This window comes from Microtus pennsylvanicus, chromosome 4 (assembly GCF_037038515.1).
Source record: "Microtus pennsylvanicus isolate mMicPen1 chromosome 4, mMicPen1.hap1, whole genome shotgun sequence".
Classification (NCBI taxonomy): Eukaryota; Metazoa; Chordata; class Mammalia; order Rodentia; family Cricetidae; genus Microtus; species Microtus pennsylvanicus.
In genome coordinates, this window is record NC_134582.1 from 45,348,098 (window position 1) to 45,360,079 (window position 11,982).

At 42.9% G+C, this 11,982-nt stretch overlaps 2 protein-coding genes across 2 annotated transcripts; both read right to left on the reverse strand.

The window, feature by feature from the left end:
• Positions 1-2,244: 2,244 nt before the first annotated feature.
• LOC142847795 (protocadherin beta-3-like) lies at positions 2,245-7,069 on the reverse strand. Its single transcript, XM_075968839.1, has one exon. The coding sequence runs from the start codon at positions 5,223-5,225 to the stop codon at positions 2,829-2,831; it is 2,397 nt and encodes a 798-aa protein (XP_075824954.1). The 5' UTR covers positions 5,226-7,069; the 3' UTR covers positions 2,245-2,828.
• A 115-nt stretch (positions 7,070-7,184) lies between these two features.
• On the reverse strand, positions 7,185-11,596 carry LOC142847794 (protocadherin beta-2-like). The gene has a single exon (XM_075968838.1). It carries the CDS (start codon positions 11,455-11,457, stop codon positions 9,058-9,060), a length of 2,400 nt encoding a protein of 799 aa, XP_075824953.1. The 5' UTR covers positions 11,458-11,596; the 3' UTR covers positions 7,185-9,057.
• Between the last annotated feature and the right edge of the window lie 386 nt (positions 11,597-11,982).

Consider the following 11,982-nt stretch of genomic DNA (forward strand, 5'->3'; position numbering starts at 1 on the left):
CTAATGCAAACAGGTGTTGTCCTTGTTTGAGGTTCTTTGCAGGCCTAATAAGCACCCAACTCTACAACATTTACAGCTAAGAATTTCTTACAGTCTCCATATCCCTTTCTCATGGAAGGTTCCAAGCTGCTTAGCAGATAAAACGTCACTTGCTTTTGACTGATTTTCTACTTGGGTTCTTTTACTCTGGGTTTAAGAGCCATGAATGGGGAAACTAAATCAAAGCTTGTATCTTCCAGGCTGTAAAAGTTGACTGATTTGCTTTGTCCCTGTCAAGAGCTTGTTGCTTGTTTTCAAACTTAGAAAATTTCTCTGGAGCAGAACAGACTGGTCAACTCAGCTGTCCAAAGACCTTTCTTCTCAGAAATCTTAGCCCATCCAATTCTTGCAATATCTCTGTATTTCTGTTATTTTAAATGGATAATTTCTGACTTTTAATCTGTAAGTATAATTGCTTTATGATGTCAGATAATCTAACATAAAAGGTTAATTCTACAGATATAAACACAATTTTAGCCTGACACTAATAATGTAATATATTAGATTGATAATGTTATTATATTAATTATTATATGTCATATTAATTAACTATAATATATAATTTTGATTTGCAAAGAACAAATCTTAAAGTGATACGAGCTTTGATGCCTTCAGTAGAATTTCTGCTCTAGAACAACACATGTTAAACTCATTCCATGTCTAAAACAGTAGCAAGAGATGCACATGTAACAGAAGCCCCGGGGGAAAGACCATGTTAGCATATGCGCCATTAGCAAGACCCCTGGCCTCTAGTTTTTGTTCAGTAACAACAAAATAACCGTGTTCCTTACATTGTGTGTAAGTTGTTTGGGTCATGTTTACTACTACATGGCAGCAACTGAAATTCAAATTGCTGATCCATTTTATAAGTTGGTGGTGATCCCCAGCTGGTCTAGAATGTTCCACACTTTTTGAATACACAGAGGGATTGGAGAGGCATGTTCCTTGGTGTTTATTTGCCCATCTTCATTTATATGATTATGCAAAATGGACGTGGGTGGCTAAGTCAAAGTGGGCTTGAATTGTCATGATGTTCCAGCAAGACTATGGAAGCTTTGTTTACGTTTGTTAATGGTCATCCCAAATACATTTTATTTCTGTAGCTGATAACAATGGCAAAGTCATTAGTGTTGTCTACTATATTTACGTCATATGTTTGTGTTTGATTCTGTTCTGAGTTTTATCTCTTTCTTAATTCACTTTTAAAGTTTGATTAAAGACTAAAAACTTATTAACTTCCTTGTTTGATACATTCTTAGAGGAAAAAGTAATTCCCAGAATTGTACAGGTCCTAAAACTCCAGAAGTATAATATACTGGCTTTTAAGAATAAATCCGGGAGTATAATATACTAGATTTTAAAATAAATGTTAAGTTATAAGGAAAGTTTTTAAACAGCTCATTTTTCTCTGACAAAGTTCAATGACATTCATATTTAGAAGCATAAATCTACTTATAAACGGCACCATAACTTCACTAGGCTTACTAAACATTACAACAAACCAATACCATTCGGATAAATGCAATATTTGTCCAGTGTATTATGCTCAAAATAATATATATTTTATACAAATAAAACTTTCCGGCTGGGCAGTGGTGGCGCATGCCTTTAATCCCAGCACTCAGGAGGCAGAGGCAGGTGGATCTCTGTGAGTTCGAGGCCAGCCTGGTCTACAAGAGCTAGTTCCAGGACAGGAACCAAAAACTATGGAGAAACCCTGTCTCGGAAAATCCAAAAAAAAAAAAAAAAAAAAAAGCTTTCCTTACTCTAAAATCAAAGCTAATTTATAAAAACTGAAGGCTACATTAGACAAATCTAACTTTAAAAAGTAAAGTTAAACACAAAACAATTTTAGAACTTACCATTACTATCAAACATTATAAAATCAAATATCTGGGTTCAGCATTAAAGTTGAGAGTCAAAATTCAGAGGAAATGTCCTCTTTTAAAGGTAGAAAAAATTAGAGACCCCCAAGAAAATACAATCTGTTCATTATACTGGGACTTCTTCTGTCTATGGTGGTAAAGGAAGGAAGGAGACAGAGAAAGTCAATGCCTTCAGGAGCCCTCAATTACCTTAGAGGAAGTTGGTTCATAATTCAGATTCTGAGATTAAATTTTTAGGGGATTGCATCAAACCAGTGATTAGCGGACTGGCTTCATAAAGAAAGAGGAGCAAGCATATGATATTTTCTCCTTGATTTTTTATTGTATAGTAATTATTTGAGAAGTCTAATTTTAGTATTCATGGCATGCTTGTGAATAAGCACACATAACAATCTCTAGGATACACGGTGCTCACAACAGGACACAGCACAACTTCCATGCACTGATGTTTTAATGAAATGTGTGTTTACATATTATTCAGGAGAAAGAGTTGTTCTAAATTTTACAGCTGTGCAGATTGCTTAACCCCAAAAGGCCAAGGACTCATAAAGAATTACAATGTAGCCTAAAAGAACACAAAATTATATGGTAAAAATAGGTGCCACAGATACACACAACTTTAATTGTTCTTAAGTGAATTGAAAAGTTCCAGAATGTCATAAAGACATTAGTTCCATTAACTGTTATGACAATAAGCACCGAGATATTATGGAGAAAATGAATATAATAGGCACAACTACAAAATCCTAAGTAAAACTAGCATTAATAAAAGAGTAACAAGTTTAGAGCTATTTGGGATACCATAGGTTGAATTACTGGTTTAAGGCTGTTGAATAATATAACTTTTTAAAAGAACAATTACAGGTTTAATGAAACTGAGCGATGATGGACCATTAACAACACTTAGCTGACTACAAAGCTACTCCTGCAGTGGGGATTTTCCTTAACTTCTCTCTCACAATCTTCCATAAACAGGTTTGGTATCACCGGATTCAGGAATTTGAACTCACCAGTCCCAGAGTCTCCGGTCAGATGCACCTCATACTGGTAGCTCTGGGACAGGGTTCCCGCGCCGCTGACATCCACCAGGTGACCAGGAAAGTGTCCTTCAGGAACAGAGCAGCCACGCAGAGAGGCTGCCCTGGCTCTCCTGCACAGCCTCACCCCAACAAACAGCAGCACAGACAAGAGGAAGAGCGAAGACACAAACGCCAGGGCGATGACCAAATAGAGTGTAAGCAAGTCCTCATTGTCCTGTACAGAGTCGCGCGCCACCTCAGGCAGAGGCAGGTAGGGCTGAGAGAAGCCATCCACCAGCAGCACATGCAGAGTGATACTGGCAGACCGCGGAGGATCGCCATTGTCCTTGACCAGCAGCAACAGCCTGTGCTTGGGCACATCGCGCTCACTCAGCAGCCTGGAGGTGCGCACCTCGCCATTGTGAGCCCACACGCTGAAGAGCCCTGGCTCCGTGGCCTTGAGCAGCTGGAATGACAACCAGGCGTTCTGGCCAGAGTCGCGGTCCACGGCCACCACCTTGGTGACCAGATAGCCAGGCTCTGCCGCCCTGGGCAGCAGCTCTGTGAAGGGCGCAGAGGCGTTCTGCAGCGGGTAGAGCACGAAGGGCGCATTGTCGTTGGCGTCCAGCACCTGCACGCGCACCAGCGCCTGGCTACTGAGCGCAGGCGAGCCTTGGTCTGTGGCGCCCACGAGGAACTCGAAGCTCTGCAGGGCCTCATAGTCCAGCGCCCTGAGCGCGAACAGCTGTCCGTTGTCTGCATTGATGGAGATGAGCGAGGCGAGATTCAGCTGCGGGTCGTGGATGGGCAGCAGCGAGTAGGTGATGTGGGCATTGGAGCCTGAGTCTGAGTCTGTGGCGCTGATGGTGCCTATGTGCAGGGCGGGGCTGTTGTTCTCTTGGACAAACAGGGTGTAGGAGCTTTGAGTGAAGGCGGGGGCGTTGTCGTTGACGTCAGACACCTGCACTGTTATGGTGTGCTGGGTTGTAAGCCTGGGTGTGCCCATGTCGCTGACTGTGATGGTGATGTTGTACCCGGCTCTGCTCTCTCTATCCAGTGCTCCTTCAGACACTATAGTGTAGAAGTTCTCTACAGATGGTTTCAGGATGAAGGGGAGATTGTTCTGGATGGAACAGGTTACTTTTCCATTATCTCCAGAGTCTAAATCAGCCACACTGAAAACAGCCACCACAGTCTCTGCTGAATTCTCAGGGATAGGACTGGTCACTGATGACAAAGTCAGTTCTGGTGGGTTATCGTTCACATCAACTACCTGGACTATGACTGTACATTTTCCAGAAAGGCCTCCACCATCCTTGGCTTCTATGTCAACCTCATAAGTATTACTTGTTTCGTAATCCAAACCCTTAACTAGCTCTATATCACCAGTAATGGGATTTAGTTGAAAAGTTTTGAGAATTTCTTCAGAAGCATGGAAAAACGCATACGATATTTCACCAAAATTCCCCGTATCTAAGTCAGAAGCTGAGACCGTGATGATGACAGAGCCAACAGGGCTCTTCTCTAGAATTTGAACCTCATAGAGTGACTGTGTAAATTCTGGTGCGTTGTCGTTTATGTCTAAGACCAGGATGTGAACCTGGGCAGTGCCAGACCGAGGTGGGGAGCCTCCATCCAGGGCTGTGAGAGTCAAACTGAGCTCTGCCTGCTCTTCCCGATCCAGAGCTCTGTCCAGCACCAGTTCTGGATACTTCCTTCCATCCCTACGACGGCGGGTGCGAACGTGGAAATGGGACTTGGGAGACACCGTGTAGTTCTGGAGTCCGTTTCTTCCCACGTCCGGGTCCACAGCATTTCCCAAAGGAATTACTGTTCCGGGTGGGGAACTTTCCAAGACTTTGAGCTGCATTGCATTTTCAAAGAACTCCGGGGCGTTGTCATTTACATCTATGACCTCGAGTTCGTTAGTAATAAACTGCAAAGGATTATGCAGCAATATCTGAAAGTGCAGCACACAAGGCTCTGCGGAACCGCACAGCTCCTCCCGGTCTAGTTTCTCAACCAAGAGCAAATCTCCGGTCTGATGGTTGAGCTGAAAATATTGTATGTTCCCTTTGGAAACAGCCTGAGCTCTCCTTTCAGCCAGTTCTTCTACCCTGAGTCCCAGATCCTTCGCTACATTGGCTATTAAGAAGCCTTTCTCTTTTTCCTCAGCCACAGAATAGCGCCTAGACCCGGACCCAGCCAGAGACCCACCTAGAAAAACAAAGAGAAGCAAGACTTGCCTTTGTTTAAGAAAGCTCTCCTTCCAGGCCTCCATTGTATTTCTGCAGTGTTTTTCCAAGGGCTCGTCACCAAAAGGAGCTTTATGCTTCTCTGTGAAAATCAAAGTCTTTTGGAGAGAGCCTAACAATTAATGTGTCTCAGAGATTTAGATTTTACTGCTTAAAGATCTGTCCAGGTCCACAAGCCCTTGTTTTATCGCACCGGATCGCTCGCTAGGTTTGTCTGTGAGTACGGAGTGTACAAGCTCTTAATTCTCTTTTTTAGTCAACAGCGCCACCATGCGTTCGTTTTCAGCTTTAAATTTTTAGAAAAGGTGCCGGTTTTGTTACTGGTTTATTTTAGATTTATCAACCCCTTATCAAAACCCCCTAATCAAACCTATTTGATCCTACCGAGGGAGTTTCTTGTGACACAAAAGTTAAACAAAAACTAGGCAAGTATAGCTAACTGGAATTAGCTATCTCTAGTAAGAGTCCTCATTTACGTGATTTACACGTGCACACATGCTTGGGTACCTACCTATAAATTTTAAACGATTTTGTTTTAAGTGATTAAAATGCTTATCTCTCCTGTCTGTGGTTTTCTTCATTTTCCAATTTTTGTGAAGTGTGTGAGTTGCATTAATAATAGGAGAAACACTATGGAAAGTCAAGGTGGTAAAATACAATAACGTACATCAGGTGGCTGAAAATGCATAATTGCTTCCATATTTTCATGCTCCTGGAGTACTTTCCTCTGCTTTCACAGTAATTTAATAATTATTAGCTTAACATTTATTAACTTATTACCTTAGGTGATTATTTAATTTCTAGAAGTTATACATGTAATGGTAGCAAGGTAAGATCTATGAATTTTGTAGTTTCACATCTAACAGAGTGCACAGATCGTAAACATGTTCAAACCGTGTGAACCATGTGACACAGGAAACATACTGACTGCACAGAACGCGATGGGGAGTAGTTATGAAAATTATCCCCCAAGTCTTGGCATTTAATATGGACTGTTAAGGATGAGAAGTGTAACAGGTGATGCAGAAGAGAAGAGTCTCCAAGAGTAAAGTATTGATAATTTAGATTAAGGACAGTGTGCCAGAGCTTAGTGTGTCAAAGGCTACAGAGGTGAAGGAAGTGAAACCCAAGAGAAACGTAAGTACTTGTATTTTATCTCAGAGCAAAAGAGGGGCTATTGTAAAGTTGTAGGCAGACAAAAAATGAAGCAATGCAGATATAATGTGTTCAGTCTGCTCTCTATGCAATTATCAGGAGTGTTACACACTTGCTCATTGTGAGTTTATTCCTAATATTAAATATTAGTGACACTGAAACCAATATCAACTGTACTTCTATAATGTTATGTTATTGTACTCGATAATAACTGCAGGATAGCTAGTTGACAATAACTGAAACAGTTGGGGCCATGGGAGGTCACTTAACCAAGATCCCACATGTGATAAGGTCGCTAGCTGGAGACTTTTGATACCAAGATCGTCCTTTCTGTCCCTGATGATCTCAAATGAAATATTAACATTCCACACACCTAAGAGCATATCTAATTCAAATACACATAAACTCGTGTAAAAATTAGTGGGAGGTTGAGAAACAATAAGAATTAAATATTGATAGCAAGTGTGTCACAAATTCAACTTCAAGAAGTGAGGAAAGTTGGGTGAGTGACTTGAGAAACACAGAAGCATATTTAACTTATAAATGAAATACCAGAAATTCTGTTTTCATTAAGGCAGTGGATAGGAGAGGAGACTTGAAATAAACATTAAGAGAAAAAAAGGAAAGATGCATTGAAAAAAAGAGTGATAACTGCACAACACCCAAATGACAGCAGCAAAGTCAGCTTATTATTTGTAGATCACAGGATGTAGTTCCAGCAAAATAACTACAGCAGCCGGGTGGTGGTGGCACACACCTTTAATCCCAGCACTCGGGAGGCAGAGGCAGGGATCTCTGTGAGTTCGAGGCCAGCCTGGTCTACAAGAGCTAGTTCCAGGACAGGAACCAAAACCACAGAGAAACCCTGTCTCGGAAAAAAAAATAACTACAGCAAAATCAGATCATTATATTATTTGTCAGAGGATTTAGTTCCAGCAAAATAACTACAGCAAAATCGGATCCTTATATTGTAGGTCAAAGGATTTAGTTCCATCAAAAGTTTTGTTCATTAGGTATCTTTCCGTATTTTTTAAATTATCAGTATGTCACAATTAAAACAACTCTTTCAATAAATTAGTTAAAAATATTAAGAACCTAAAGCATCTTAGTGACTGTGCTAATCGTGGAATGGATGGAAGCTATCCATAAACATAACTCAAAAACTTAAATTTTTAAAAAATTACTTTTGTGTGTGTGTAAGTTAGAAGAGTTTGGTTTTCTACTTCCATCATGTGGGGCAGGGAATAAACTTAGGTTGTCAGGTCCATTGGCCATTTCATTGGCCCATCACAAACTTTGTTTTTAAAAAAAAGCTTGAAAAGTCTATGGTACTAAAAAGAGGAAAATAGAACAAGTCTGTCCAGAAAATTAATAAAAATTATAATAAATTTAAATCACATTTCAATGAGTTATGCTCAATTAAATATTTAATGCCACAGAATTTTTTTTTAAATGGAGTGCCAAGCTACATACACATTTTCTAAGTTGGGAAAAGATGAAAGCATACTCTCTTGTATATAGTTCAATTATCATAAAGTCCTCAAGAGTTTAATTAACTGGAAATATTAATGCAATGCCTGTTTTCCCAACACTCTAGATGTGGGAGGACCTGTCACAACTTCAAGACCACAATGAGATCTTGTCTCAAAAGAATCTTTTAAAAGTATTGAGCTCAGAATAAGAGTTTTGAAAGGCTATTTGAAATAAAACATGAAAAATTATCACACCCTTGAAAACTACTAGGCATGTATTCTGTAGCTATGCTTTAGAATCACATATGATTTGGGCTGAGTTTGTCTTGCATTTGTAATCTGAACACTTTGTGAGACCCAACAATTAGGATTTCCACAGTCTTAAAGAGTCATAAGTTTTCTATGCTGATACTTTCAAATATGTGCGTAGAGCAACGTGGAAAGAGTGCTATATTGCTCACACTCATGTAAAGAGTTTAAAGCCAGAACACAAGATAAAAGTTATATTAACAGGAGACTAAATGAACACAAATGATCTGGATTGCAAAATATTACAACTCGGGTGATGAGTGAAAATAGTTTTAGACAGCACTTAAGAATAATTCAGGCCAGGCGGTGGTGGCGCTCACCTTTAATCCCAGCACTTGGGAGGCAGAGGCAGGCGGATCTCTCTGAGTTCGAGGCCAGCCTGCTGGTCTACAGAGCATGTTCCAGGACAGGCTCCAAAGCTACAGAGAAACCCTATCTCGAAAAACAAAAAAACAAACAAACAAACAAAAGAATAATTCAGAAGTGCAGAAGTTAAATTTGGACAACGATGCTCTAACTCAAAATTTAAAGATTTCTGCTGGGTTCAAGACCACACGCCTTTACCTTTAGTCCATCACTTGGGAGGCTGAGGCAGGCTGCTCCCTGTGAATTAGAGACCAGCCCGGTCTACATAGTGAGTTCCAGGACAGCCACAGCAACACAGTGAGGCCCTATCTCAAAAAAAAAATCTTTGAACACAGATTTTACTGGCACATTAAAAGTCAAATAAAATTCCAAGACTAATCATAATTGAAATACAAGCAAAATTTAAATTCCTCGTTCCACAAATCTTACGTATTTCGAAATAGCTGTACCATGCAGAGAATCAGGAGGGGAAGATACTCCTTCAATTGGTAAAGCAGTCAGATCAGGCCTTTAACGTTTTAGCTGAGACTCGAGTCTGTATTTTCCTCATTAATATCTAGCTGATTTCAAAACTATTCCTGTAATTGGTATTCGCGTCATTCTCTCTCTCTGAACTCTGAAGAAGAAAGTTGGGAAAAATAGGCTTCAGAAACTTGAAATCTGTGGTTCCAGAGTCCCCGGTCAAACACACCTCATACTGGTATCTCTGGGACAGGGTCCCTGAACCACTGACATCCACCAGGTGACCAGGAAAGTGTCCCTCAGGAACAGAGAAGCCACCCAGAGAGGCCGCCCTGGCCCTCCTGCACAACCTCACCCCCACGAACAGCAGCACAGACAAGAGGAAGAGTGAAGACACAGATGCCAAGGCGATGACCAGATACAGCGTGAGTGCGTCTTCATCCTGCCTGGAGTCGCGCACCACCTCCGGTAGAGGCAGGTAGGGCTGAGAGAAGCCATCAACCACCAGCACATGCAGAGTGACACTGGCAGACCGCGGAGGATCGCCATTGTCCTTGACCAGCAGCAGCAGCCTGTGCTTGGGTGCATCGCGCTCACTCAGCAGCCTGGAGGTGCGCACCTCGCCATTGTGAGCCCACACGCTGAACAGCCCTGGCTCTGTAGCCTTGAGCAGCTGGAATGACAGCCAGGCATTCTGACCAGAGTCCCGGTCCACAGCCACCACCTTGGTGACCAGGTATCCTGGCTCCGCTGCCCTGGGCAGCAGCTCTGTGAAGGGCGCAGAGGCGTTCTGCAGCGGGTAGAGCACGAAGGGCGCATTGTCGTTGGCGTCCAGCACCAGCACCCGCACCAGCGCCTGGCTGCTGAGCGCAGGCGAGCCTTCGTCTGTGGCACCCACGCGGAACTCGAAGCTCTGCAGGGCCTCATAGTCCAGCGCCCTGAGCGCGAACAGCTGCCCATTGTCGGCATTGATGGAGATGAGCGAGGCGAGATTCAGCTGTGGGTCGTGGGTGGGCAGCAGCGAGTAGGTGATGTGGGCATTGGAGCCTGAGTCTGAGTCTGTGGCGCTGATGGTGCCTACGTGCAGGGCGGGGCTGTTGTTCTCTTGGACAAACAGGGTGTAGGAGCTTTGTGTGAAAGCGGGGGCATTGTCGTTGACGTCAGACACCTGCACTGTTATGGTGTGCTGGGTTGTGAGCCTGGGTGTACCCAGATCAGTGATGGTGATGGTGATGTTGTACTGTGATTTGGTCTCCCGGTCCAGGGCTGTATTTGTCATAAGAGTGTAAAAGTTCTCAACTGAGGGTTTTAGAATAAAAGGAAGATCCTCTGGGATGGAGCACACCATTTTTCCATTGTCTCCAGAGTCAGGATCTGCAATACTGAACACAGCAATTACGGTTTCCGGGGAATTTTCTGGGATGTGATTCATAACTGTGGACATAGTCAGTTCTGGTGGGTTGTCATTCAAATCCATCACTTGGACAATCACCACACTGCTTCCAGAAAGGCCCCCACCATCTGTAGCCTGAACATATACTGTATATGTCTGGATGGATTCAAAATCCAGTGTCTTTGCTAAAAGGATTTCTCCGGTTGTTGCATTCATACGAAATGTTTTCCGAATGTCTTCAGAAGCTTGGGAAAGAGCATAAGCTATTTGTCCATTGTCCCCAATGTCTAAATCCCTAGCAAAGACAGTAGCAACCCGGAATCCAATGGGACTGTTCTCTGGGACCTGAACCTCATAGCGGAACTTTGAAAATGTGGGGGCGTTGTCATTGATGTCCAAGACTTCAACAAGGACCAGGGCAGTGCCAGACCTGGGTGGACTCCCACCATCTATCGCTGTGAGTATTAATCTAATTTCAGATTGCTCCTCCCGATCCAGCACTTTGTCCAGAACCAGCTGTGGCAATACCGTGCCATCGGGACTGTCTTGCAATTTAAGATGAAAATAGAAATTGGGGCTGATTGTGTAAGTTTGGAGACCGTTGCTTCCTACATCTAAGTCTTGAGCCCGTTCTATTAGGAAAGTGGTTCCAGAAGCAGTCATTTCTGAAATTTTCAGAATTATTTCTTTGTCCAAAAAAATGGGAGAATGATCATTTATGTCCCTAACCTGTAGCTCAGCCTGAAAAATCTGCAAAGGATTTCCCAATAACACCTGGAAAGGTACCACACAGGGTTCGGAGGGGCCGCACAGCTCCTCCCGGTCCAGTTTCTCCCGTAACAACAAATCCCCCGTCTGCCTATTGAACTCTAAGTTCAATTTTTTCCCTTTGGAAATGACTCGTGGTCCCCGTGCAGCCAGTTCCTCTACCTCTAGCCCCAGGTCCTTTAACAAATTGGCCACCAAAAAGCCATTCTCGGCTTCCTCCTCCACTGAGTAGCGCCTAAGGGTGGACCCAGCCTGAGCTAAGCCCAGCAAAACAAAGAACAGCAGGACTTGCCTTTTTTTCAGGACTCGTTCCCTTTCCTCTCCAGCCTCCATCTCCTTCTGCCTTCTCCAGCCTTCCAGCAAACTCGCTCCAGTCGTGGTTCACGTTGTCACTGACTCCCTCTGCAAATATCTAGCAAACAATGGGACAAGTCCACAATCCCTAGGCCTAAGGCTTTCCGGAGCCGCTGCCTTCTAGGCTTCCCCTCCCTCCTCCTCCCGTTAGCGTCTGACTACAGAACGGCAGGACCGGATTCCTTCAACTTCTGAGGCTGCAGCGCCACCCTGCGTTCTTTTCAAGCATTTATTTTCTCCAACACATTAAGACAATTTCATGTTGACGGCTCTCTAAATAGCTTCGTTTCAATAGGTCCCACAATATACCAACATCTTCTCTGTGTTTCAAACACAGGCTTTCATTGCTTCTATAACTGTGTGTAAGGCGTGCGAAACATTCAGAGTTTTATTTTCAGAATAAAGCTCATCCTCAGCTACATACCAAGTTCCAACCTTCCAACCTAAGATATAAGAAACTATCTCAAAACAAGAGCAAGCAGGGCTGACATGAGCATCTATAGT

Bases quoted from the DNA above. Each gene is read 5' to 3' on its own strand.
- LOC142847794 (XM_075968838.1), bottom strand. From the start codon at position 11,457: ATGGAGGCTGGAGAGGAAAGGGAACGAGTCCTGAAAAAAAGGCAAGTC.
- LOC142847795 (XM_075968839.1), bottom strand. From the start codon at position 5,225: ATGGAGGCCTGGAAGGAGAGCTTTCTTAAACAAAGGCAAGTCTTGCTT.